This window comes from Astatotilapia calliptera, chromosome 16 (genome assembly GCF_964374335.1).
Source record: "Astatotilapia calliptera chromosome 16, fAstCal68.1, whole genome shotgun sequence".
Lineage (NCBI taxonomy): Eukaryota > Metazoa > Chordata > Actinopteri > Cichliformes > Cichlidae > Astatotilapia > Astatotilapia calliptera.
Window position 1 is genome coordinate 12,853,366 of NC_137437.1, and position 26,202 is coordinate 12,879,567.

General features: G+C 40.6%; 2 protein-coding genes across 3 annotated transcripts in view; one reads left to right on the forward strand and one right to left on the reverse strand.

Moving 5' to 3' along the window:
- Positions 1-1,236, forward strand: part of cerkl (CERK like autophagy regulator) — a 33,348-nt gene extending 32,112 nt beyond the window's left edge. Inside the window, exon 14 of the mRNA XM_026144932.2 lies at positions 219-1,236. Coding sequence (XP_026000717.2) covers positions 219-297 — 79 coding nt within the window. The 3' untranslated portion in view covers positions 298-1,236. The remainder of the gene's footprint in view (positions 1-218) is intronic.
- Positions 884-26,202, reverse strand: itga4 (integrin alpha 4). 2 transcript variants are annotated; one of them, XM_026144931.2, is made up of 29 exons: positions 25,833-26,202; positions 24,203-24,388; positions 23,669-23,787; positions 23,343-23,443; positions 21,923-22,055; positions 20,520-20,587; positions 20,082-20,217; positions 14,868-14,953; positions 14,666-14,728; positions 14,448-14,588; positions 14,066-14,171; positions 11,799-11,893; positions 10,833-10,923; positions 10,704-10,749; positions 10,287-10,441; positions 9,054-9,208; positions 8,778-8,930; positions 8,015-8,091; positions 7,532-7,673; positions 6,618-6,719; positions 6,237-6,313; positions 5,904-5,993; positions 5,636-5,723; positions 3,934-4,041; positions 3,646-3,771; positions 3,426-3,551; positions 3,245-3,343; positions 3,015-3,134; positions 884-2,816 (listed from the first exon to the last, which is right to left on the reverse strand). In XM_026144931.2, the coding sequence occupies exons 2-29, from the start codon at positions 24,373-24,375 to the stop codon at positions 2,715-2,717; spliced, it is 3,078 nt and encodes a 1,025-aa protein (XP_026000716.1). In that variant the 5' UTR covers positions 24,376-24,388; positions 25,833-26,202; the 3' UTR covers positions 884-2,714. The 2 variants fall into 2 exon arrangements, with proteins under 2 accessions (XP_026000716.1, XP_026000715.1); XM_026144930.2 differs by having other exon boundaries at positions 25,856-26,201.

Sequence of the window (26,202 nt, forward strand, 5' to 3'; positions counted from 1 at the left end):
TTGATCCACGATGCAATTGGTTTCATTTTTCACAGTACCAAGCGACTGACTGGTCTCCTTGTCCTGGAGCTCACACTGTGTTTGTTTTTTTACATTCTGTGACATTTACATCAATACCAATCAGGCCATGCTCCTGCAACCATAGCAACATGTCTGAGGTCCTTAATATCCACCTGACTGTGTGTCTGTGTTTCTGTATGTCTTTGTGGTGCATTCAGAGTCCACCCAAGACTCATCACTCTGTACGGCGAGGAGGTGGAAGAGGCCGAGTCATCTGTCTCCTGCAGCTGCATCTGAGAACAACAAGGGGGCGCTGATCTGTGTGACACTCACCACGGTAACCAAAATGACTCAACAGTGCTCTTTGTACAGACTCTGAACTCACAATTTGAAACTTTGGTCATCAGCCCATGATTTTAACGATATATTCATAGAGGAAAAATAAATAAAATAAAAAAGCTCCTTTACTTTAAAGCCGTATTAATTTTATATTCTTTTTATCAAAGTATAATGTGAATATTTTGTAATTTTTATTCATGTATCAGCTGCAGAACTGACCAATGCACATAAAAATGGTTTAATGTTTACAATTTACTACAGTTTCATTACCCATTTCTCTCAGATCATGCGACTTTAATTTCATATGTTGCTTTTTTACATCCAGTTTTTGTTTCTGTGGCAGAGAACAAACTTGTTTAATTTGTGTTCAAAATCCAGTTTATTTCACTTCCCAAAGGGTTCATGTTTGAATAAAGGTATTAATAGGTGACTTTTCTATCTGTGCAGACGATGGTGAAGCAAAAACAGACCTGATGTATGCATGTAGATTCTCATTTTGACTCAAATCATACTGCGACTGGAATAAAGTATAAAAATCAAGATGTTTAAATAGAAAATCCTTTATTTTAATAGAAAAGTGTTGCTAAAAGCAGTGAGACTCTCCAGTGCAGAACAACTTCACATAAGAACATCAAAGTCACTTATTAAAATATTAAAACACTCTGTGTGAATCTGTGAGGTGCATTTGTATTAAACACACACCGGAGTGGAGGGCAGCAGCTAAGTGAACAGTCTAAATGGAGACCGTTAACACAATGCTTTTTTTTTTTTTTAATGTATTACTTGAACCAACAAGTTATCAGTTTAAAAAGCCCAGGTGTCAATTTTAGGAAGTATGACTGAGAAAACTGACCACATCAAACATGTTTACTTAGTGTTTGTGATGTGTTTGTTCAGAAGATCATTAGGCCTCCCACCTACCTCACACTGGTAGGAGTGGTTAACCTTAAATGTGCTTTATTTAAAATGCATCACGTTTATGTTTTTTTCCTCTCTTGTTTTATTTGTATTAATTTTAATTTAAAGAACTCCCACAGGACAAACTTTTTCATGGGCATCACATTGTGATTGTTACCACATTAAAAGAGCCTTCATGCCTCATTATGTTTGATTCTGTGTGTTTGACCCTCCTGGGCCCAAAAGGAGGAGGAGTGGAGGAGAAATGCTCATTTCTAGCTGCCCTGCGTGGTGCACTTGTGCTGATCTGGCTGTACATTGTTTTCATTGTTTTTCCCTCCACATACCAGCATGGCTTCCTGTTTTCTTCTTCCCTGAATGGCTTCCAAAGCGTCAGAGAAACTGTAAACAAGTGTGAAATCAGGCTCACGGGAAGGTTAAGGAACCATAGCACCAGGAGGCAGCACAGTGGAGGATTCACTGTAGAAAGATCCTGCATTCTGCTCATTTTTCAATCCTCTGCCCTGAAATCTCTATTAATCCTACATCAAAACTGCCCTCAGGTTCCTCTATTGTGAAGCAGTTTGCAAAAGCAAAAGGGTAGGTAAAAACAGATAGCGCTAATAAGCTGATCATGTCCTCCACGTTGGAGTATCCAGCCAGTGGTCAACATTGCTGGCTCAGTGAACTAACTTTGTGCAAAACAAAAATGTGTGGATTTGCATCAGATGAGCTGATTGTGCCATAAAAATTTGCTGGTTTAAGCAGAGGAGACACATCCCAAAACAAATAGTGGGAGCCAAAAAACGGAGTGATCACCCCTGTTACCAGCAAATCCCAGCAGCCATCACCTTCTTCCTCCAGCTGGACGACATCCAGTGTGTGCCACAGGCGTCAAATGATGCAGCACTGCCAGTGAGTTAGCTCTTTGTGTGTTTGTGTGTGTGTGTGTGTTGGTCAGCAGGTGAACAAAATTCAGAAAATAAGTTACACAGACAAAAGGAAGGTTTCCCAGAGCTACGAGCCAATCAGAGGCAAAGTTTAAATCACCTGAGATCATAGAAAGTGATGTTCTTTGTTTTGTTTTCTCCTAAAAAGAAGAGTCAAAATGAAGGTCATTAATCCCAGGAAGCTCCGAGGCTTTCCAATTGGTTCAGATTTGATGACTTCCGGTTCACTTCCCTTTTAATTAATCCTCTATCCATCGAACGCTGCAGTCTTTTTTCTTTCAGGTCTTTGGATTTCTCTGGTTCCTTTTTGTGAAAGCATGTCGGCAAAATAGTTTAAAAGGTCACAGTCAGATTCAGGAGGCGTTCACTGTCACGTGTTAGACTCAAACCCTCGGAGCGTAGGCGGATTTCACTGACCGATGACGTTCACAGTGCTGCAGTAAGACCGAGGCATGATGAACACTCTTTCATAGGTACAATGTGAACTCCACCTTGGGGTCAGATCACGGGCAGAGAGAACAATCTGGGTTAGGTAGTGCTTTCTCTTTTGCTGTGCTTGGGAACGAAGTCCCAGCTGTCTCTGTTGAACTCATCCTCCTTATGATGTAATTCTCTCTTGAAGAATCCAGCCTGACGGACAAAGAGAAGAAGAAAAGGTGAAGCCTGTGTATCAACTGCAAACATTAAACTGTAACATAATGTGGGAGGTCAGTACCGCAGAACTGAGCCATGATATTTTACAAGATGGTAGATTGTTAAAATACACCAGTTATTGCTGGGAGAATTGTCACAAAAATGAGTTTATGTTGAAAGACAAAAATTGAGTACCTTCCACAGACACCAGATGAGAGCTGCCAGGATTGTTAACCCCACAGCTAAACTGACAACGACAATGAAGATTTTCACCATCGCTGAGGGTTTCTGGGTAAAAACTGCTTCCACCAATACCTGGAAATGTGCAACATACATCTTTAACATTGCTGCACCACGGCAACTGTGAAGCCCAGACTCTCAGATCACACAGCAGTGTGTTCTGATTGGCTGCAGGGGAGTTTTACCTGTGCTACAGGATGATCCTGGATCAGGATGGTGTTATTATCTTGTTTAGGTGATGACATCACTGCCATGCTTTCCAGGATCATGATCCCATGGCGACCCTGAGACACAGAGAAAGGCATCAGGGACCAGAAACTCTGGCAAAATGCAGTGAAATCAGTCGCCTGCGTGCGAGTGTGTTACCGGAGCTTGCCGTAGTACGGCAGGATTCAGGTTGGCTTCCAGTTGGATGGTGACCTCTCTCCCCGCCTCCAAATTACCAAGGCGACACACTAACCACTCACAAGCCTTATCGGTGCGGCCACAAAACTGAACATAGAGAACAAAATTAAAGTTTGCACCCTTGCATAAGCTATATCTGAGAGACTACATTTTATGTGTGTGTGTGTCTGTGTTTGAGTACCATTCTACGGGTGGAGGTGGGCGAAAAGAAGAAGATGAGTTGTTTGATGAAGGAAGCTTGAGGGGCGTTGCAGTCGTCGATGACTGAAACAGTTGTGTCACTGATGTAACACACGCCTTGAGACGACTGCAGAGAGAATTCATGTGTTAGTACGGTCTGTTCTGTCGCCATTTACGAATAACTTTTCTCACGCTCTTGGCTTGTTTCACCTCAATTCCAGCCATGACACATGAGAAATCACACAGAACCTAAGTGTCAAACCCACTGCCGATGTTTGTGTTGATGTACCTGCCAATCGACCACTTGCAACAGCCTGTGACGGTAAGGTGTGAGGATCTTCGGCAGCGCAATTTCAACCACAGTGTCGACTGACCTGCTGGGACCGGAGTTTAACACCTGCAAGGAGATGGAACAAGATGCTGAGACTCTCTAAGGCAAGGACGTGTTCATATCAAGAGCCCTGTTTATTTACCTTGCGCTTTTTCACCTTTTGATGTGTGCGCACCAGTGAAAGTAAACCAAATGAGCACAAACATAGCAACAACTTCCTGTTTGGTTCTGAACACTTCCCTTTAAAGAGTTGCTAAAAAATTGTTGATTGGCTCCAGTTTTATGATGTGCTACTACTACTAAGACCAAAGGTTCCTAATTGAAACCAGAAATGACCAACTTACAGATGACCACTTTCCTAAACTCTCCAACCAGTGTTGATGAAATTGGACTTGCTGTGAATTTTTAGCTTCACATATGAAATTGTATTTTTGGACAGCTGCATATATTTTTTATTTTGGCCAAACTAGTCATTCTTCTATTCCATTTTCTTTGACTATATGCTGTTGAAAGTGCCGTGACACACAGAACTCGCACCGTGATCTCTGTGTTTCCTCATTTGCTGACCTACATTCTTAAATAAATAAGTTTGGTCATGCAACTAATGTCGTGACACTTCTGTGTGTCACAACATCCCACCTTGACACATCTAACTCTTCATAAACTCAGTACATAAGTCCATCCATCCTTTTCCGCTTATCAGGGTTGTGTGTGTGTGTGGGTGGAGATGGTGGAGTCAAACTCAGGACCTTCTTGCTCTTCTTCTTGGCATCAGTGCTAACCATTATGCCACCGTGCTGCCAGTACACATATAATATGTCATATTTATATAGTTTTTTTAAATATATTTATATATATAATATTTACAATATTTCTGCTAAGTTCTGCTATGTTATTGTATTTCTGCCAATATTATGCTTTCTTTACGTTATTGCAGTTCTGCTAAGTAATTACATTTTTGCTAAGTTCTTATGCTTCTGCAAAGTTATTACAATGTTTTGCTACTTTTCAGCTTTTTCGGCTATTTTTAGCAGACAGCTTCAGCGTTACAGCATCCACACAGCATTTTTGCAGGAAATGCAAATTTTTCTAGTTCTCTTTAAACTTTGCGTTTGTGATCAGCAATAAAGCTTGTCATGGTGTAGTGGTTTAAATTTGCTTAAAAAAAGATCATTGTTTGCTCTCACGAGAAGATCCGGCATTAAAAATCTGCCTAAATCAAATACACAGAGCTGCACTGTGTGACGATCCCTTGTGAATATGGGAGCAGCCGAAAGTAGCTTTTTATTGTCCTGGTCACAAAATCAAATTTTGACATAAACAGTATCATTTATGTGCTCTCTGTTGTTTAATCAGGATAAAATGGAAAAAAATTGGAAAATATCGTATTATAATGTTATACTGCCTCAGCTCAGTGACATGTTTTAACAGAACACACTCAATATTTTTAGTATTACTATAACATACATACAGGCAGACATACACATAAATCAAACTGTCTGCAAATGTGTACAAGTCTACCAAAGTCAAATGTTAAATTTAACCTCAATGAGCTCCATCTGTTACTGTTTTGCTTGTTTGGTATTTAAAGCATCCAGAAGTGTGTTTGCATCCTGTCTGATATGAAAAAAAAAAACCCCTCTGAATCAGGCTGACCTACCTTGTATGTGTAATTGAAGCTTTCTGAATAGCAGTTAGTGGAAATCAAGTCTTCATCTCTAACTTCAAAAGAGGAGGGAGTCACAAAACTGTAAACAGGCAGACAGAAAGCATTGGGATTAGTTCTCCGGAGTTAAAGATATCCTTTATTTCTGCACTCTGAGGAAAAAATGTTGTTCACATGAATTTCACTGACATGGTTAAAAAAAACACCCCAAAAAAGCCTTTGACAAAGCAAATAATAGTAATGCACAACAAGGTGAGCTCACCCGTGGATGTTCACATTGACTCCATATTTGAGAGGAAGGGTGAGGCTGATGGAGTTGTCATGGAGATATTCCCTCCTCTCATAGTTATCACTGCAGAGAAAATAAATTTCACATATTTTTACTCCCTGATGGTTTGATTCAAGGTTTAAAAGTCTATAAAGCTATTTCATATTCATTATTGTTTCTTCTTCTTCTTAAATGTTCACATTAACCTGCATTCTGCATACTCCTTTTTCAATAACACTTTATCTTCATACATTTGTTTGCTTTACTGTCATAGGTGAGGTGCCCACTCACCTCAGAAAAATGATGAGGTGAGCGGAGGAGATTTACCTGCTGGTGTTGACGTGAATGAGGTTTTGTCCAGGTGTGCTGTTCTGGTTGACATCCAACAGAAAGCTGATATTCAGCTACAAGAAAAAAACATTACTTAACATCTTCCTTCTTTATGATTTTTGCTGCTAGAACTTTTTTACACAATACAGGAATCTCTACTTAGCTGCGGTCCGTTTCACCAGATCGTTTTGCAATATTTTAAACAGATAAGTCGAGGAAAAATAGAGAACTGAAAGCACAAGAACCCGCTTTGACCTTTGATATGTGGACCACAGGAAGTTGAGGACCCATAATAGCTGGCTGGAGCACGACATTCAGGTTCCTCATAATTTTAGTAAGTGATCAGTGTGTGATTACCTCCAATTAGCTCGGGCTTACCTGGGTGTGCGCTGGAAGGAGGAAGCTGGTCACACTGCAGTCAACACCCACTGTTGTAGCGTTGACTTCCTGTGTGACATCACATCTGACCACATTGTCCTCCTGGTTGAAGAGAAGCAGACTTGTTTTGGTTTTGTTATGTATTATAATTTTGACAATGATCATTTAACAGTTGTGTGACTACCTGTTTACACAGCAGTTTTAACTGTAAGACCAGCCATGAAACATACTGCTGTCCATTGTATCTGCCTATGGTTGCTGATGACACTATCTAAGAGAGCAGCAGTCTGCTGTTCATCTTCATGTAGGTTCTCAAATAGAGTTCTGTTTTTCTAAGAATGATGGCACTTTTTTCTCATTTTACCCAATCAGCATCCACCTCTGGCAGCTTACTCAGCCAGGACCATTTAGGAGTACATACATGACGGTAGGTATGTTTTTCTGCCCTAAAAACAGCCCTGAAAATGACCCTGAAACACACAAGCTACACACCATTTTATCTATTGATTCAGTTTAGTTTTATTTATATAGCTTCAAATCACAACAATGGTTGCCTCAAGGCTCTTTGTGAGGTAAAGACCCTACAGTAATAGAGAGAAAACCGAACAATCAGAACAAGAAATCAGACTTGGCGACAGTGGGAAGGAAAAACTCTAACAGGAAGAAACCAGGCATAAGAGATTAAAATTAGTAACCGATGCAAAATTGTGTATAAACACATAAAGAGTGAGAGAGGTGAGGTGTGTAAAGAAAAACACTTGGTGCATTATGGGAACCCCTCCCTAAACCTATTGGAATTTAACTAAGGGAGTATTCAGGGTCACCTGATCCAGCCCTTACTATAAGCTTTGTTAAAAAGGAAACATTTAAGCCAAATCTTAAAAGTAGAGAGGGTATCTGAAAGTCTGACTCACATTTTGCAGTACTTTAATGTAGTGGATGTTGCTGGGCAACCGTAGCGTCAGTCGTGGCAGGAAGGCGTCATCTCCAGAGTTCAGCAGTGAGGCTTTCAACATGATAGTCTGCCCGGATCCCAGCGCAAAGTACTCCTGCTGACTGAAGACAAACACGACAAACAACAAGTATCGCTCAGAATCAAACTTTCTCTACTGTTGAAATACTTTTGATTTCTTTTTTGGTTTTAACTTGCAGATTTTTACAGTTTGATCTCAGGAGCCCAAAGTGTGAAGCTGAATATAACCAGCAACTCTGGCACTTACTAATTACAACAGCATACAGCACACATTCATTCTCTACACAAAAATATGCAAACACAACAGCTTGATATCCTTTTTTCTTCCTTTTTTTTCACGTATATTCCGGTTGTTTCCCTGTTGTTGTTTTTTTTTGTCATTCACACACAGCTCCCTGCAGTGTGTGTGTGTGAGAGATCTTACTGTGGGAGCACTAGATGAGCTGACAGCTGCATGTTTGTCGAACAGTTCACCAGGGAGCAGGAACGAGCAAAACGAGTCTGAGAGAAAGAAAAGAAGCAGCGGGTTAGCGGCAGCCGTGAGAATAAATAAACATTTCGATCGTGTTACTTCAGTGATAAATGGTAAATGGCCTGCATTTGTATAGCGCTTTACTCAGTCCTTAAGGACCCCAAAGCGCTTTACACTACATTCAGTCATTCACCCATTCACACACACATTCACACACTGGTGACGGCAAGCTACATTGTAGCCACAGCTGCCCTGGGGCGCACTGACAAATAACATCAAACAACTTGAGAGGTTCAATAAAAACCCTCTGATGACTAACTCCACCTGTGAATTCCTACTTGTAAACTGTTCCTGCACTGCTTTATGAGTGTGAGCAACATGTGGGGGACGCACACAGCAGGAGGGTGTTAATGTGCTGAGATGCAGCTGAAAGCACATCTGGATAGGCGATACACAAAGTTTGTTGATACACATAGGTCGAACAAAGATAAAAAATAATAATTTGCAGATGGCTTAATGTGTTAGTTTAGCAGTATGCTAAACCTATGCGTCTATGCTTTTATAGCTGATTAAGCTAATTCATTGTGTTGTAACTGCAAGTAGAAATTTTTCATTTTTATTTAGAGCAGATTTATAAATATAGATATTGATTACTGTGTGCATGATGGGCTGTTCTAGCTGTTATTTGCTGGGTCTTTGTACGTTAGCTTGATACCTGGCTGGTGATGGTGTTGCGGTGTCCTGCGCTCCGCTGCAGAATGGGTTTTAACGGAGGGAAGGATGTGGAAGAGGCTCTGCGGCTGTTTGTCTCCCTGAGACTGTAAGAAACCACAAACTGAACCGGAGTAAAAATGTCCCTCACATCTTTCTGTTGGAGGAAAGAAAAAGGGTTCAGAGGAGGAAAGATGAACATTTTAGCATCACTGCTGTTAATCCAATCAGTGCATCATATGTTAATATGACCAAAATAGACAGTGGGTGAGTATATTACCCTTTGGTAAGCCACATGGGCCACACAAGTGAGATGCCCCTGTCGTGCTCGTACACGCTCATTTGTGATATTGGACGATCCGTTACCGTGGAAATAGAACCGAGGTGGGAAGGACGGTTTATGGAGGAGGTCAGAGGTCAGATTATATTGAAGATCTGAAAAAGAGAAGAGAGAAACAACCTTCAAAAATCAGGCTGTACACTTTATGCAAAACAAATGTTGCCATTTGGAGAAGCTATCATCCAATCCCAGCACTGAAACTGCAATTAGGCACATTGCTGTTGTAGAAGAGGATAGAGGGAGAAAGAGAAAACGGCTGGAAGGTTGCATTTATGTATTTTACGATAAGGACAGTAGGAGTGTGACTCTGCAGCTTTGGCTGACCGATTACATAAAGCTGACCACTACATTCTTTTATGAGATGTTCAGATGAGTGGAAAAGCAAAGCTGTCAATTTACCAGTTAATCTATGTCCCCACCCTCACCAATGGTCACAAGGGCTGCACAGTGAAGGAGACGTGACGAAAATGAGACTGGCCTCTCCCTTAAAGATAAGGTCAGGAATTCAGGCACTCGACAGTGGCTCAGAGTAGAGCTGCTTCTCCTCCACACTGAAAGGAGGCAGTTGAGGTGGATTGGACATTTGACTAAGAGGCCTCCTCAGCGCCTCCCGGGAGAGGTGTTGCAGGCATGTTCTTCCAGGAGGAGGCCCAGGGGTAGCCCTAGGGCATGCTGCACAATTATTAATTTAAAAACTGTAAGGTAAAGACTCTACAATAATAAAGAGAAAACCCCAGCTATCAGATGCACTTGGCGACAGTGGGAAGGAAAAAATCCTTTTTAACAGGAAGAAACCTCCAGTAGAACCAGGCTCAGGGTGTGGCAAGCATTTGCTGTGACCAGTTGGGGGTGTGGGGACTAAAGACACGCTGCGGAAGAGAGCCAGAGATTAATGTACAGTTTATATCTCTCAGCTGGGCTGGGAAACCCTCGACGTTTCCCTGGATGAGCTGGGGGAGGTGGCTGGGGAGAGGGGACATTTGGATTTCTCTGCTTAGGCTTTGGGTGCCACTGGGGACGGTTGCTGCTGTGGAGTGTTTCGGTGAGTAACATCCACCTGCTGTCACTGACTCTAATGATGTGCTTGATTGGTGTTTACTTTTAAACATAGGTAGCTTTTAAATTTTATAAATTAACAGATAATACACTAAAGAGGTGCAATTAGGGCAGTACCTATGTGCCCCCTGAAATGTCTGGACTGGACACTGAAGCAGATGGTAACGTTAAAGCAGGGAGCTGGATGCTTGAGCTCTCGGCACAGCGCCATCCGATCGTCGATCTGCTCCGGCAGGATCAAAGACGCGTTCACTTGAATCACTGGACGGGTCCTGCAGCACAAGCACACAGTCAGAGAAATTATCACAGCATGCAGACTGGGGTTTATGAATCACTGAAAACAACTGAAAACAAATAAAGCAGGAGGATTTTGTTATTTTCACCTTATTTTCCACAGATGTTGGGACACTTTTGGTTCTCTTGCACACTACATACATTAAAAAAACATTCCTGTTCACTACTATGAGAAGACGGTAACTACAGATGGAGTCTTTTTGGGTAAAGTTTCAACAGGAAGCTTCAGTGACGACTTACCTGAGAACCACGGCTGAGTCAGAAAGGAACGCACCAACTGCCACATCTGCAGAGACAGAGCGGGTTCAGCCTGCTTAAAACGATCTAATGAAACAAATATGGCAGAAGTTTTGGCACAGAATTGTTTACCCTTGTAACCGTTATCGTCAATGTCAATGCCAGAGCTCAGCGACTGCCCGAACATCCTGAGGTCATGGCCAAGGGTGGATCCAGTAATCCTCTGAAAGCACAATGTTAGGTATACCATGGTAAATGGTAAATGGCCTGTATTTATATATGAACCATATATACCATGAAAGCTGGTGTAATGATATTACTTAAAAGCACAGGAGGATATAAGTACTAATGTAAGCATGTGCAGGCAAGTATGCCAAAAGGCCAAATATAGCAGCCAGTGGCTCTTTGCTGCATTTCTTCCCCTAATCCATTTCTGTGTCTGTTTTCCCGTCTATTCTCCTCTGTGCTATTAAAAAGGCCAAAAAATGTCTCATAATATTCTTATACTTTGGGGGGATTTATCATTAGTATAACTCCCACACTGGTTATTATTCTGTTAATATCTTTTCTGATTTTTTACTGATCTCAGTCATAAAGAAAGAATAGATCATTTGTCTTGGTTTGATTTGTCCAGTCACTACAAATTCATAGCTTTAACTCTTGGATCTGTGCTACTTTTCTCTTCTATTTTTTTATCTATTGTATTTAATTATTTATGAATCTCTCTTTGAGCTATGACTGCAAGGGGATCAGGTCAGATTTTGCATTTTTGTTAGACGTGTTATTGCACTGGTAAGTAAAAAGTAAGTAAGTGACATTTTTACCTGCACGTCATCCTCATTATAGCCCTTGCCTGTCACTTAAAGACAGGTAAGTCCCCCACATACACGTTATTCTCTAAATTAAACAGGTGAGTTATATAACAATTTGCCCAGATACATCTTGGGGGAATTACATTTAGAGAACAAAACCTTGTTTTGTACCAAGCTGAAAACATGTTTACTTCTGTTGTAAAATTGGGACATTCATATCTTGTTTCATTTGAGAACCTGCAGTTTTTCTTTTTTTCAGCCCTGGAGGTTTTTGCTCAGTTTGTACCTGGGATGGAGTTGATGAGATGCCCTCTTTTCTGCCGTTGTAGATGTACACAGCTCCTTTAAGGTCGTCTTCATGTGGAGCACCAATCACCACATCTATACACACACACACACACACACACACACACACACACACACACACACACACACACACACACACACACACAATTTTGTATTTATATACTTGAAAGGATTCTTGTTTTCACTTGTCACCAACCTACAGTGCCATGAAAAAGTGTTCATCCCCTTCCTGATTTCTGTCTTTTTTATTTTTACACTTTTGTACTTAACTTTTTCAGATCATCAAAGAGATTGTAATATTAGTCAGAGAAAACCTGAATAAACCTAAAATATAGTTTGTTTTTAACATAAATTATGATTTAATTTAATAAAGGAAAAAATGTATCCAAACTTACTTTATGTGAACAAGTAATTGCTCCCTAAGCCTTATAACTGGGTGTGCCACCCTTGGCAGCAAGAACTGCAGTCAAGCAATTGGCAATGAGTCTTTCACATCAATGTGGAGGAATTTCGATCCACTCTTCTTTGCAGAACCTCAAAGTGTCAGATTTATTCAGAATACACTGCAGGGTTTTGAAGCACGAACAGCCAAAGCATCTCAATCAGATTTGAGTCCAGATTTTGGCTTGGCCACTCCAAAAAGCCTCGTTTTGTACTTTTTGGGTTTGGTTTAACCAGAGCTGGACTTCCTGCATGTAACCGATCGTTGTCAGGCTGTGAAATGAACCATATTTTAAAATCTGCATTTGTATTTACTCTGGTTATCTTTAGGATGGGACAAATTGTTTTTCACAGCACTGTTTCAGCCTAACCTCATCTTTGATTTCTTTTCTTCAAAGTAGTCGTTGGTTCTTGTGACTTTTTACATAAAATTTTCACACGTTTTAACAAACTAATTTTTAAATTCACAGGGTAATTTTTGTCCTTTCTTGTTTTTTCAGATGGATAAAAGTATGCAAGAGTATATAAACATGAGTAAACACTAGTATGGTCTTTTAATATTTAACTAAAGTATCCTTAAAATATTGAGGTCATGGACACACTAATGCAGTCAGAGATACTTCCATTGTTTCAGCCATCAGCACACTGATTTACATTTATTTCTTGCCTTACAATATTTCCAAGTTTACTGTAACGCTAAACTTGAAATCAGTCTTCATAGTAAAATTTCATGACTATAACTTTTCCTTTTTTCTCCAAAAGTTAGGTGGGTCCACCGTGTGAGTGTGTGTGTGTGTGTTAGTGAACAGATACAGTGTGTCCCCAGACCATGGGTACACACACACCCTTTTATCTAGCTGTGGCAGATTAGAGGGCATGTTCAGTTACAGAGCAACAACAGTATGTCATTAACGTTTAATGAACATAATAACACCCTCCACCCCTCTCACAAACACACACACGTACAAACACACACACAGACACACACAAACACACAGAAGGTAGGGGTCTTGATGGATGTGTTAGGGCGTTGTGTTACTTATCAGGAAGTCTCAAGTAGTTGGTTGGCTTGTAAGGCACCTAAAATACATCATCACTACATGCATGTTTTTCTGTTATGTAGCTCAACAGCCAGTTAAGTAATGTAGTAGCATTTCTAATGTTTGTTCTAATGCAGTAGATCTGTGCAGAAAGTAAAGAGAGCAGCTCTCTAATTACCACTCTCAAGGTGCCCTGGAGCACACAAGTGAACCCACAGCTGCTCACTGTGGGTTTTTGTGCTACTGTGACAGCTACTGAAGCAACGGCAGAGCATGTGCTGTTAGCAGTAGCTAGAGCAGAAACAGTAAAAGCAGGAGTCGTTTAAGTATAGTACTTATTTGCAGTACAAAATCTTCTGTTATTTGTAGTACTAGGAATAGTTATAGTACTTGCAGGCAGGTTCACCAGCAGTAATATTAGCAGTGGGACTAGTAGTATCTGAAGCAACAGTTACTTAGACTTCACGTTTTTTGCACTAAGACAGTTAAGGGGATATTTACATTTTGCAATAGTACTGCCATCAGGATTTATCTTTATTTTTACTGGTATATATATTTCCTTTAATGTATTTTTAATACTAAAAGTATTTATAGGAGAAGTAGTCTTCAGAAGCATAAGAAGGAAGATTTTATAAACTTCTAGCATTAACTGTCACATATTCAGTACTTCTGGTTGTAGTAGTATCAGCAGTGTTGTGTATACCAAAGCTTGCTCCAATAAAAAAAAAAACAACAACTTCTAGATCAGTCGGCGTGTGATCCCTACCAGGGTAACCATCGTCATCCAGGTCTCCCAGGTCTGCGATGCTCTCTCCAAATCGGGCGGCGTAGGCGTTGCTGCCAGTCAACTGAAACTGCTCCTCTAGCTTTGCCTGAGAAAGGACACAGGACACGTTAACAGGTCATCTCAGAAAGTTTAAAGAAAGAAAGAAAATAAAGTCTGTGTTCACGATCAGGTTCTTTTATTTTTAATTCACAAAGACCCGTCCTCATAGCATCACATAAATCAGATGTTTTCATCTCTTCAGGGAAAGTTTTACTCGTTATACATGGATGTATGGAACTGTGAAATTAGGATCGACAGCAGAAACAATCAACACATCAGAGCATCACAGTAAAATAATACCATGCTCAGTGTTCCTGCCTACCTGCCCCTGGTTGATGTACACGTGGACTCTCCCTTCTTCTCTCACGTTGCCCGTTGCCATCGGAGCACCGACCAACAGGTCTGACAATCCATCGGCATTTAGGTCCACCGCACAAACACTGGAGCCGAAGTAGGATCCCAGCTACACAAAGACATGAGCTAAGTGCTAAGCAGGCGGTTGCTTTGAATGGGGAGCATTAATGCTAAGGAGCTTCATACCTCTTTTCCAGAGACTTGGGCGACAATCTGTAGCACACTGTTGTCTACTGTAAAGATGAAGACCTGCACAGTGTATACACACAGTCACTGAATTTAACATCACATCTGCTGTACATAACACAATTAAGAAATCTTTACATCACTGCACCAAAGATGCGCCGAAGGCTGGCGGTGCAGCCCTTGCAAGTCAGGTAGGTCTTACCTTTCCCTTCTGATTGTATTGTGGAGCTCCACCCACCACCTCCACACTTGCAGGACTCAGGAAGTGACCAGCTCCAACAGAATAGCCTGAACAACAGCATGGCACATGATTAATTTAGGTAAACTTTAATTTGGGTAAAGTTTCCATTCATTCTCATCTGCTTATCCTTATCAGAGTCGCGGTGGGGCTAGAGCCTATCCCAGCTACAGGTCACCAGTCTGACACAGGGCTAACACAGAGAGAGAGTGCCTGGGTGAAGTTTACTTTAATATTAATACTCCACTAAGTTTAAAAAATGTTGATATTCTTATGTTTGTCATACTCTGCCTGATAATAACAATTCTGTCCTTTTACTTAAACTGCTATTTGCACAGTGTGGCGCTTTTTCACATGACTGAGGCGTAGCTGTGGGCACAAGGATCCACACGAGTATGCAGGCATGTCACATAATTCACAAGTACACTTGTACAAGTACACATTCACTTGGTAAGTGATTCTAGAGCAACCGATTCAGGAAATGTCTTGTGAAGCAGGGAAGGAACCATTAGAGCTCTGCTCATTCATTTGGCACAAGCCTGTGTTCACAGCTAACCTATGTTGTTACGTATTTCCACCGCACAGGTGGCTGCTGGACTTCCCAGTTGAAAACTTTTACCAGATACTGTGCTTCCTGACTAAAATGTTTTCAGTATGGATCTTTAGAGAAAACTGGATATTTCTTTTACTTGTGAATAGACCTCAGCTAGCTCCTACCCCATTTATAGACTTAAATGCTAAGCTAATCTTCTGCTTCTCAGTGTAAATAAATAAATCCTTATGTCATTCATATTATTAACACTGTATAAAAACTGTTTACAAAGTGTACATCAACCTGAAACAGCAAAATAAGGTAGAAACTAGTCTGTTGGTTGACACAATTTTACCAGCAGTGGTGAAAATTTGATTTATTGGTTAAGGTTTCAGATCAGGTTTGGCATGTGGTCGATCTATACTGAGGTAAACCATTTGTGTGTGGCAATGCACAGACACGAAAAAGTCAAAAACAACCACAGGCTTAAAACAAAAAAAGTTCCTGAAACTGTTTCCTGTGTACACACACACACACACATAACCACATACACCAGTGGCCTGAAGACAAAACTCAGTAAAGTTTCTACCCCCATCATAAGTGAGAAGAAACCATTTTGCAGTCTGAGCTTGTATAATTGTCATTTCAGCAGCTCCTCACCACTGGTAATTGTGGTTTTTACGTCCCGTGAGAACCTTGAAGATGCTTTCACCTACAGTTTTCAGAACATAGCACCTCTCTGCTTGGCTTCCTGTTTCTCATGAACGCTGAGAGGTGATGCATATGCTAAAATGCGTTCGTATAGTTTTTTCGAAGTTTTTTCTCTTGGTTTCTTAAATGAAAACACGAATAAATATGACTTATGCCATGTCTATATGTACCCTTTATCCTCCTTAACACATGGGCCAATCTGCACCAACATCCTTACAGATTAAGATCTATATGTTATTAGAAAAATATATAGATCTCAGTTCCTTTGATTTTTGTATTTACTATGTTCATCTAATCACCCCCTGCAAATGCAAATGCGATGTTATGATCTCCGTTTTCAGTTGTTTCACCTGTCAGTTTCAACATGCGTAACTTATATTGTATATTTGTATATAATCTTGTGTGCGAGTGTGTGTGTGTTTAAGTTTTCGTCATCAGACTATATACACACCTAAATTGCTCAAGGATTAATAAAGTATAGTGATTCGGCGGTATAAGGCACATATTCAGAATAACAAGATAAACTAACCATACATGTCTGTGCCATACAGGAATGATGCTACAAAGTGCAAAACAATGCATCAACACAGGATGTAAATGTGTACATGCAGGTGTCATGACACGTATTCCTGCCAATGTTTTTGGATAAGTCTGCTGATCTAAGAGGCACAAACAAAAGGAGGAGTCTACCAGCAAAGGCACTCAAGTTATTAAGCCAACATCAATGTAATAATTAGACTTTAAATTTGCTTTGCAAATATTTTACAATAAAGAACAATCAATAAATAAAATAACGTTTGGGCTATGCACACTTTTTTTATACAAGAAAACTCCACAGGGCAAGTTCTCAGTTTCTCCAAAAACATGTTCACTGTGAAGCCGTGAGCTTTTTTTAGTTCCTGCAGCTATCAGCAGTGACAATGTTTGCTTTAAGTCAGATAACGTGGCGTGCCGATAATTTAGCGCCAAAATGCAAAATCAAGACTTTAAAACGAGACTCTGCAAACCAATGGGTGGCGACAGCGTGGTTATCTCTGTCGTTTATGATTATGAGGATGAGAGCACACTGTATATATATATATATATATATATATATATATATATATATATATATATATATATATATATATATATATATATATATTAGGGGTGCAACGATATTCGTATCGATATTGAACCGTTCGATACAGTGCTTTCGGTTCGGTACGCATATGTATCGAACAATACAAAATTTGTAATTTATTTTATCAACTTTCCTTCTGACGATGCTGTCTGTGTTGAGCGCTCAGTGAATCTGCGTTCGACTACTCCGCCTAGGGTCGACAGTGCAGCCTAGGCGGAGTAGTCAAACGCAGATTCACTGAGCGCTCAACACAGACAGCATCGTCAGAAGGAAGAGCGCAGGGCAAGCTAGCGAGACAGAAGTTAAGCTCTTCTTGCAACATGGACCTCCCCCACCCTCATTCAGATCTGGCGTTTGGAATTATTTTGGTTTTCATGTGACGTATGACCCTGAAGGTAAGCGAGTCATGGACTAAAGTAAAACAGTATGTTGGATGTGCCATGCAATGCTCAATTACATGGGTGGGAACTAGTGTGTTAGCGCAGTTAACTCGTTAACGTGCCCCATGCACGGGGCTATCAGGGGTAGCTCGTTAACGGAGATTTGCTGTGTTGTGGCGTTAAGGTCATTTCAACGAGATTAACCTGAAAGCACTAGTGAGAACACAACGAATATGACTGCACATTTACGCCGACATCATCCTAGTGCAAAGACAAGTGGAAGCAGAAAAACAAGCAAGCATGCTACTAACTTTAGCCGAGTCATTTAGACAGCTGTTAGCACATGATTCTCCTTATGCTGCTGAGAATATAACCCAGAAGAAGCGGATAGTATAGCTTTTATTTTGGAAAGAGACATTTCTCTGTAATAAACTCTCTTTTCCAAAGATGAGTGATTCCTCAATCAGATACAGGGCTTGCAATATCGCTAGCCCGATGTCCTGGGGCTAGCAATTTTTTCAGTCGGGCTACCAAAATCTATCTCTTCCCTGCCCGTCGGGCTATTGTAGGAAGGAAAAATATATGTCAATGCTTTTGCATTCTTTCAGAAATGTAGCTGGGTAATTATGTCATTGGCATCGGTGAGCCACTGTCAATATGTGACATATTGCAATCGCGTTTGAATTTGCGCTTGTTTTTTTGCTTTCACTTTGCAATCGCGCGAACTGTGTATAGAGAGCGACAGCACTGATCTGTGAGTGATGATAATTTGTGCACCAATTCCTCTGACATCGTCTTATTAATCGTTAGCTTACTATGCAAACATGACAAGTGAAATCTCCCGCAGCTTAAACATGTGAGAGGTTGATCGCGCAGAGAATCGCTGAGCTTATGTGAGTGCGTGTGTAAAAGCAGCAGGATATATATTTGACTACGATGACCTGGATGACTGAGAACCTTCACAGACAGATATATATTTTAGTTCTGCTGAGCCAAATAAGACAGGTCAGGGTGAAGAAGTGACAGCCAAAGAAAAGCTTACCACAAAACGGAAAAGTTATGACAAATCAGACTATAAGGCAAAAAGAAAGTGCAGCTTTATGGTTTCATGGACAAAAGAATTTCTGTGGCTGCAATATGACGAGCTAAATAACCAGGGCTGCACATAAGTGGTCCGCAGGTGCGCATTCGCTGTCAAAATAAAAAACGCGCACAAGGGTTAGGGTTAAATTTAAAAACTGTACTTTTGAGTTAAAATATATATTTATAATTTTAATAAATGACAAATTAAAAAGGCATGAACAAAGCTTAAACTTGGTTCTCCCGGGAAGCAAAATACTGAACGCATAAAGTCTGTTTATATCAACTTACTTACATTTCCAAATTTAACTTCCACCTGGAATACTTTTATTGACTTTAGCAAAGCTAGTTCGACATTTGAATGAATGTGCAGGTTAAGTGAACTCACACTAAACTACGGTTTGTGTTTTAATCAGCTTTTGCTGTTTGGCCACTTCCTTTGCTAAAGCTGTTTACACCAACTTCAGATCTCACAAGAGAAAGAGAAAAAGCCAGTGTTCCTCTCTCTTAAAGCCAAAAATGCTTTAATTGTTAGTTTAATTTAATGGTGTTTTCTTATTGGTAGTAAGGAGGAATCATTTTAACAGGTACAGTAAAATAATGACCAGATAGAGTCTTCTCAATGTTTTTGTTTCTATTATTCACATCTCTGTGAAAGCTCCATAAATGATGGAAGGAAATCTATGACAGTAGCTGTAACTAAAATTAAGTTGGACACTGAAGTGAAACTAAGGTGAGTATCATATTCACAGACAGAAAAAGTGCTACCTCTGTGTGACCTGTTATGATGTCTCCACAGCACACAGCATAGCCATGAGCAGCTGTACTAGTGATAGCATATCCTGGAAGCTGCTTCTTCTTGCTTTTTTTTATTTAAAACTTATCCTTAAATCTGTATAGGTTTGTCTCTTATAGACCAGATCAGACTATATTTAACAAAGCACAGAACATTTCCTTTGTTTGAGTCTCACAGCAAGGAATGAATCCCGGTGTTCAGCGGCGTTGGTGTGAAGTGGCAGGAAATGTTTGCATGAACAGGAACTAAGGTAGTCTTCTGACCAACATCAGCTTTATGTGAACACCTGTCAGTGAATCTCCTTTTGGGCGTGAGACTTTTTACCCCCACATGGTGGCTACAGCATGTGAGTGAACAGCAATCAAAGAGCTTCACCTTCACATTTTGTCAATCCAAGCCGCAGAAGGAGAATTGTGTTTAAAGGAAGGGACAGAAGCACAGACCGACTCTCTCTGATGAGGCTTGTGGTGAAAGCACAACACCGGTAGGTAACAGCTGTATTCTGGAAGCGGGCTAACATCAGCAGTGCTGGTGGAGGGCCGCGTGGACTACGTACCCAGGTAGCTTCCAAATTTGACGGCTTCAGTGTTGTCATTATCGAGGTAGGCTGAAATCTTCCCGCTGGTGCTGTTATAGACCAGAACTGAACCAGTCCAGTAAGATGTCCCTGGTGCCCCCATGATGACCAGATCCTGAGAAAGAGAGAGCCTCTATATTATAATGTGATGACTTTATTTAAGCTGCATTATATGTATAGCTGAATATCTTAGATTGACTCTTACATATGTTGCTTTAAAATTGTACTTCTGATTTGATCATGTCACAGTTTTGCTCTTTTTTTTTAAAAAAAACTTGAATTTATACATTTTCATAGCCTGAGGAGCAGCAAGAGGAGAGCAGATGGCTTTTTAAAACATGGATGGACCACATTCAGTCTGCAAGAGGAAACGGGGATGACACGATTTTAACAAAGCGTGTTGCTTATGTTACTAACCTCTGTCAGGAAGTTGGAAATACCCGCCTGACATGATCCATAATCCTCCCCAAACTTCCTTTGGTGGTCTGTAGGAGACACACAGGCATGTCAAAAGGTGAAGGTGAACAAACGAATAAATCCCTCTGCAGCTGAACAGCTGCTGGTTTCACATGCACACACATTCATATCGCTACAGTCACGGTCATGGTTTTACATATCAGGACATTATTTAAAAATAACAAGCAAAATAAAAAATAGTCCTTACCAGATGTTAAAATTGGGTACGTATAACCTGAGATGTACAATAACACAACATGCTGGACTGTCACATTACTTATTTAACAAAAAATGAAGACAAAATGCAGAAGCAGTGTGTGAAAAACTAAGTAAAAAAGACTTCATGAGTCTTTTTGTCTCACTCTGCTTTATAAGATGTTTCCCTTCATTGAGGTTTGGGGCGGCTGTTCATGCACAGCTCTCTTAAAGTCCTGCTACAGCGTTTCAGTCGGCTTGAGGTTTGAACATTTGGATATTGTAACACTATGATTCTTCTCCTCTGTCAGCCATGAAGCTGCAGATTTCTGTTGCGTTTGGGACACTACATGATCCAGTTTGGTACAGGCTTTAAATATAGGACAGAGGTCCACACGTTTGACTCTAGAATACTCCTACGACGTGTTTGGGCTGAAATGCTGTTTGTTTTTGCCAAACTCAGCACTGTCCCATTTTCTCTCCCTCCAAATAAGTCATCCTTGTTCAGTCTTTTTTTAATTGCACTGTTATGAACTTTTAACATACTAACTGAGGCCTGCATAGTCTGACATGTAGCTCTTGGTGTTTTTTGTAATTTCTTTGAGCATTGCACAGTCTGACCTTGGAGTGCATTTGCTGGAACGTCCACTCCTGGGAAGTCTGACAGCTGTCATGAATGTTTTCCACTTGTGAATAAACTCTCTCAGTGTAATAATAAATGAACCCTTCCCTGACTGATGGGCAGCTTCTCTAAAATCATTGTGATGTCTTTTCTCCTGAGCATTGTGTTAACACACACCTCAAAGCTCCAGACCAGCAAACTGCCGACGTCTGATGCATCTGGCTCTTAATTACCTTCTGAATTCCTATAAAATCAGGACTGTGTCTGTTTTGACTTAATAGCTGTTAAATAATTAATATCACTGTGTAATTTTAAGACGTGCCACTTTATTTGTATTATGTCCTGATATGTAAAACCACAGAAATGTCAGCAGGTGAGTTTCGTTTTACTATGACAACTGTATGTTTGTGACCTTTATTGACATCATGTAATTTGTAGTTCTTTACCCTGTTCTACAAAAGGTTGCTAGGTCAAAAAGTTGTTCTCTCTAGTAGGAAGAGAGGAATAAGTGTAACCATTAGAGCAGCATGTGTGCGTGTGTGTGTACCTCTGTAACAGGGGGTCATAGCCTTGTAAGTTTTCATGTCGCTGCCAAAACGATAACACACCCCATTCGGAAGCTTGTTGTTCTGACCATCTTTCTTTGAGTAGAAGACGTTCTTCCAGCGGTGACCACAGGCCTGAAAACACACAAACACACACACACAAACAACATGTGACATGCACTCATTACTAAGTCACACGTTGGCAGCAAAGTGTTGTTGTTCCCATGACCTAAGTCACTGTAACAAAAACTGTGTGTGTGTGTGTGTGTGTTGAACATTATCATTTTCCTGTATGTTTCTTTGCTTCTTTCCCCCCCTGTGCTACACAGACGATCACGGTGAGGAGACATTTGGTGCTGTAAATACTTTCTCAATCACATCACTGCCTCCATTGTGTGTAACAGAAATGCCTTCAGGCTTTTCAAATGTTGCTGTCTGTTGTGCAAATGTTTCAGGCTTTCTAAGTGACTGACCTGCTGTTTAATGACTGCTGACTCTTTGTCATAAAGCTGGATGTAAAATGGATTTTTGTTTAAAAAAATAAGAGTCCATAACCTCTGAGTTTGTTTATGATACTGTTCTAACGTGCGTTGACGGTTTCTCTACAGTGACCCTGCACCTTGGATTAGTTTCTCTGAGTTCTCTAACTCCCTCTTTTTGCTTCATGTTGTGAATCATAATAGAGTAAAACAGGGAGTGCAAAGGATATTCATTTGTCACTATAATAAAAAAGAGACACATCCCTAAGTGTGCAGGATCTGCTAATAGCTCAGTGAGCGCTGAATTGTGGACATCATTGGTAATGTTACTAATCTAGTCTGACTACCTACCACTTTCCCAGCATCAAACAAACCTAACAGCACAATGGCTCCTCTGAAATGCTGAATGATACAGCGAAGTTATTTTACATAACCAGCACTAAAAGGGATTTCCATAAAAATTGTTAAAAAATACCTTTTTTATATAATTATATGATGTGCACCATGCCTTCAAAGCACACCACCAACCATCGCTAGCCCTGAAATGTTAAGCACTGCGAACTCTTATCTGCTGGCATTTGCAGTCTTTTAGATGGTGTCTGTTTTATGGCATGCTGCCCTACCTCACTGGAAATACCAAAAGTTTACAGCCTTTCTGAACAGCCACACTGTAAAAACCACTCTTCACCCAGAATGGTGAACAGCATTTTGTTAAAACTCGAGGTTTGTCTGACAGAACTGCCACAGGCCACGTGTTTTATGTCCAAATGGTGTTTCAGAAAGTCCACCAAGAACACCAAAGTCACAACAACGATCATGTTGAGGAAACTGCTGAACCAACGAAGATGATAAAACTAAGAAAAACGTGTTTAGTGTCGCTCATTGAGCATCAATAACATGGGGGAAAAACCTAAGTAGCACAGAGAGAGTGTGTGTGCGTTACCAGGATGTGTCCCCCTTCCTTTTCAGGTTGTCTGGATAAACTGACTCCCATCCACTGGTGATCTTGCTCGGCTTCACACGTCTTTCCACACCAAGACACATCTGCATACACATGGATACGTGGTTGACTGTCAGCATATCACCTTCACTCACCTTATATAGCATCTACAGTACATCCAGACTTATTAAATATATGTGTTTATAACACTAGCACACTAAAGGATGTTTTGGCTGAACTTGCATCTCTCATCTGAGTTTCATCTCCATCAACAGCTGGAGTAACGCAGGGGGAAAAGACTAAACGCAAAGGCTGACAAAAACACACACCAGCAGTCATGTGGTGGCATTTCCGGGGTCCAGCAGCAGCGATGCTGCAGCGGAGAACAGCTCCTGGAGACACTGAATGATCGGAGGATGTGTTTGCGACTGGCGCTCCAACTACTAACCTAAAAGAGGGAAAGAGAGGCATTTAGCACTGGTTTTGTCTTTGTCTCAAGTATCTAAATCGCATCTGTGTGTGAAGCATCAAAGAGCTGCTCTCATTGGCAAGAACTGGCTAACTGGTGTGGGCACACACACACAAAGTGATACTGTGTGAAGATGGCAGCTTACGGAGCGTTACTATGGCAATTAAATCAATTAGAATAAGACTGTAAAAACAGCTGTGAGTTATTTTATAATTTAAACTGCATGAGTGAGGTACTAGCATGTAGCATTCTTTGAAATGTAGTTTACGATGAGCAACGGCACATCAGTGGACAATCAGTAGTAGATAAACAGATCAAAAGTCAGGGTTAGGGTTGGAGGGGGCTGGTGAGTTGTTAGTAGACCAATAATGTGAATACTAGTAGTGATCCAGACCAGCTCTCTGTGTTGTGGCGATACAGCAGGACTGAGTATCCGAACATGGAGGAAGGCGGGCCTTTAAACTCCAGACTGTGGTCCTGATCCAGACTGTATCCTGCAGCAGGAGGAACCAGGGTCTGAACTAAGACCATGACCAGTGCAGACACACTGGCCGCGGAGACCTTCATGATGGAGGGCAAACTGCGAGAAGAAAACAGAGGTTATGCTGAATGAGTACGGCAATTTACATTTTATCGCTACACAGTTGGTCATTGAAGCAAATCTTTAAAGTTTCCTTTAGATTTTTCCCAGATTTTTCTTTTCACAGTTTAGTTGTGTCTGAGTGGGATTTATGTGACGATTGCCCAAAATGTGGCATTCCACAAGTGTGAGGTTATTACCAGCGTTTCCACTGTAGGACATCAGTAATTCATTTAACTGGACTTTATTGAAAAAAGGGGAAATTGCACAGGTTCATCCTCTCACTCACTTCAAATGACTTGTTTGTTGTTGTAATTTCCCAACAAATAACAGAAAATGTATTAAAAAAAATAATAAAATCAGCTTCAATTTACTTAATTCATGAGCAGTTAATCAATCAATACCTTAGATGAGAACAAAGTATGTTTAATTCGAGCATGCATCACTTTACTTAACACCACAGTACACAGACTATTAGCACGCTAAGTATGTCAGCCTGAGTTTTGGCATATGTAAATAACAAAATGCACTCTAATTAAAGGATGAGTTTTTGATGTTTAAATGTTTCACTGAGTCTAGACATGAGATAACCGGATGATTAAACCAAAAAAAACCCCCATGCTGATATATATCTACTGTCAGACAGTCTCAGAGTTACTTAGGAGACACACCCTTGTGAAGTACTCTGGTGTCTGGTTTTATAAAAAACCACAGCAAGTGGTTGCTTATATCCAACCACAGACTGAAAGCAGAGGAAATCACTTAATTTGTTCAGGTTAAATTAAAGAAAAGTTACATCTACTTTTCCATCAGTGCAAAAAATCTAAGTGTTTCTGCTGTCTGCTCTGGCTATGAGTTTCCCCCTGCTTCCAGCCCATATGCAAAGCTCAACTAACTGTCATCTGGCTGTTTCCTAATCTATACAGCAGGAGAAAGAGTGAGTGAGAGTGCTGCCAATCTTTCTTCCTGTCTAAAAGTGAACAAAAAAATTCAATCAAGTCGATTTTCCAAAATTGGAAAACTGCAAAATCTATTTTTCATTGTGCTTTTGTTTCTCTGGATTTGTTTATTCATCTTAATTTGCTTATTTTAGCCTGTTTGAATCATGCTGGGCTGTGGTTGCTCTTACAGAGTAAAGTACAAAGTTACGCTTTTCTAAATAAACATGAGCTTAATAACAGCTAGTTAAAAACTATAAGTAATGGTCCCAGACATTCAAACACACTGTTGTCAAGTTTCCAATGTCGAGGACCCCCAAACTTTTGGGTCATATGAAGAGTTATGACTTTACCGACTGCTGCCATTATTACCAGTTTATTTACAGACTCATTGAACCGTTAACAAAGAAATATTTTTTTCAGCCTGACTCCTCAGCATTGTTTGATTCTTCATCAGCTCTATCAGTCATTCACTGTATAAACGGTCCACATTTCGCTTACTGTACCGCTCAGACAGCAGAAAGCCTACCCCGGGTCAGACAGCTGTTATCCCGGGTCAGACAGGTCCAGGGGCTGACAGACTCAGGAGAACCGCAGCGCGTGAAAGACGTCTCCGTTAAATCCACTTTATTATTCCCCGCGGGTCTCGCTCGTGCGTAAATCCTCCTGTTGCTCCCCAAGTCTCCTAAAGAGTCTCGTGCGTGGACCGGCTTCGCACGAGACTTCTGTGTTCTTATTCGGGCAAACACGTGCAGTACGAAAGAAGAACTAAGACGAGAGAGTTTGAATGTTAAAAACAGAAAACAGAGTGAAAACTTGAGCTGAGCAGAGTTTCACATGGAGTCAATGAAACTGAGAGATGAGCGCGCGGAGACC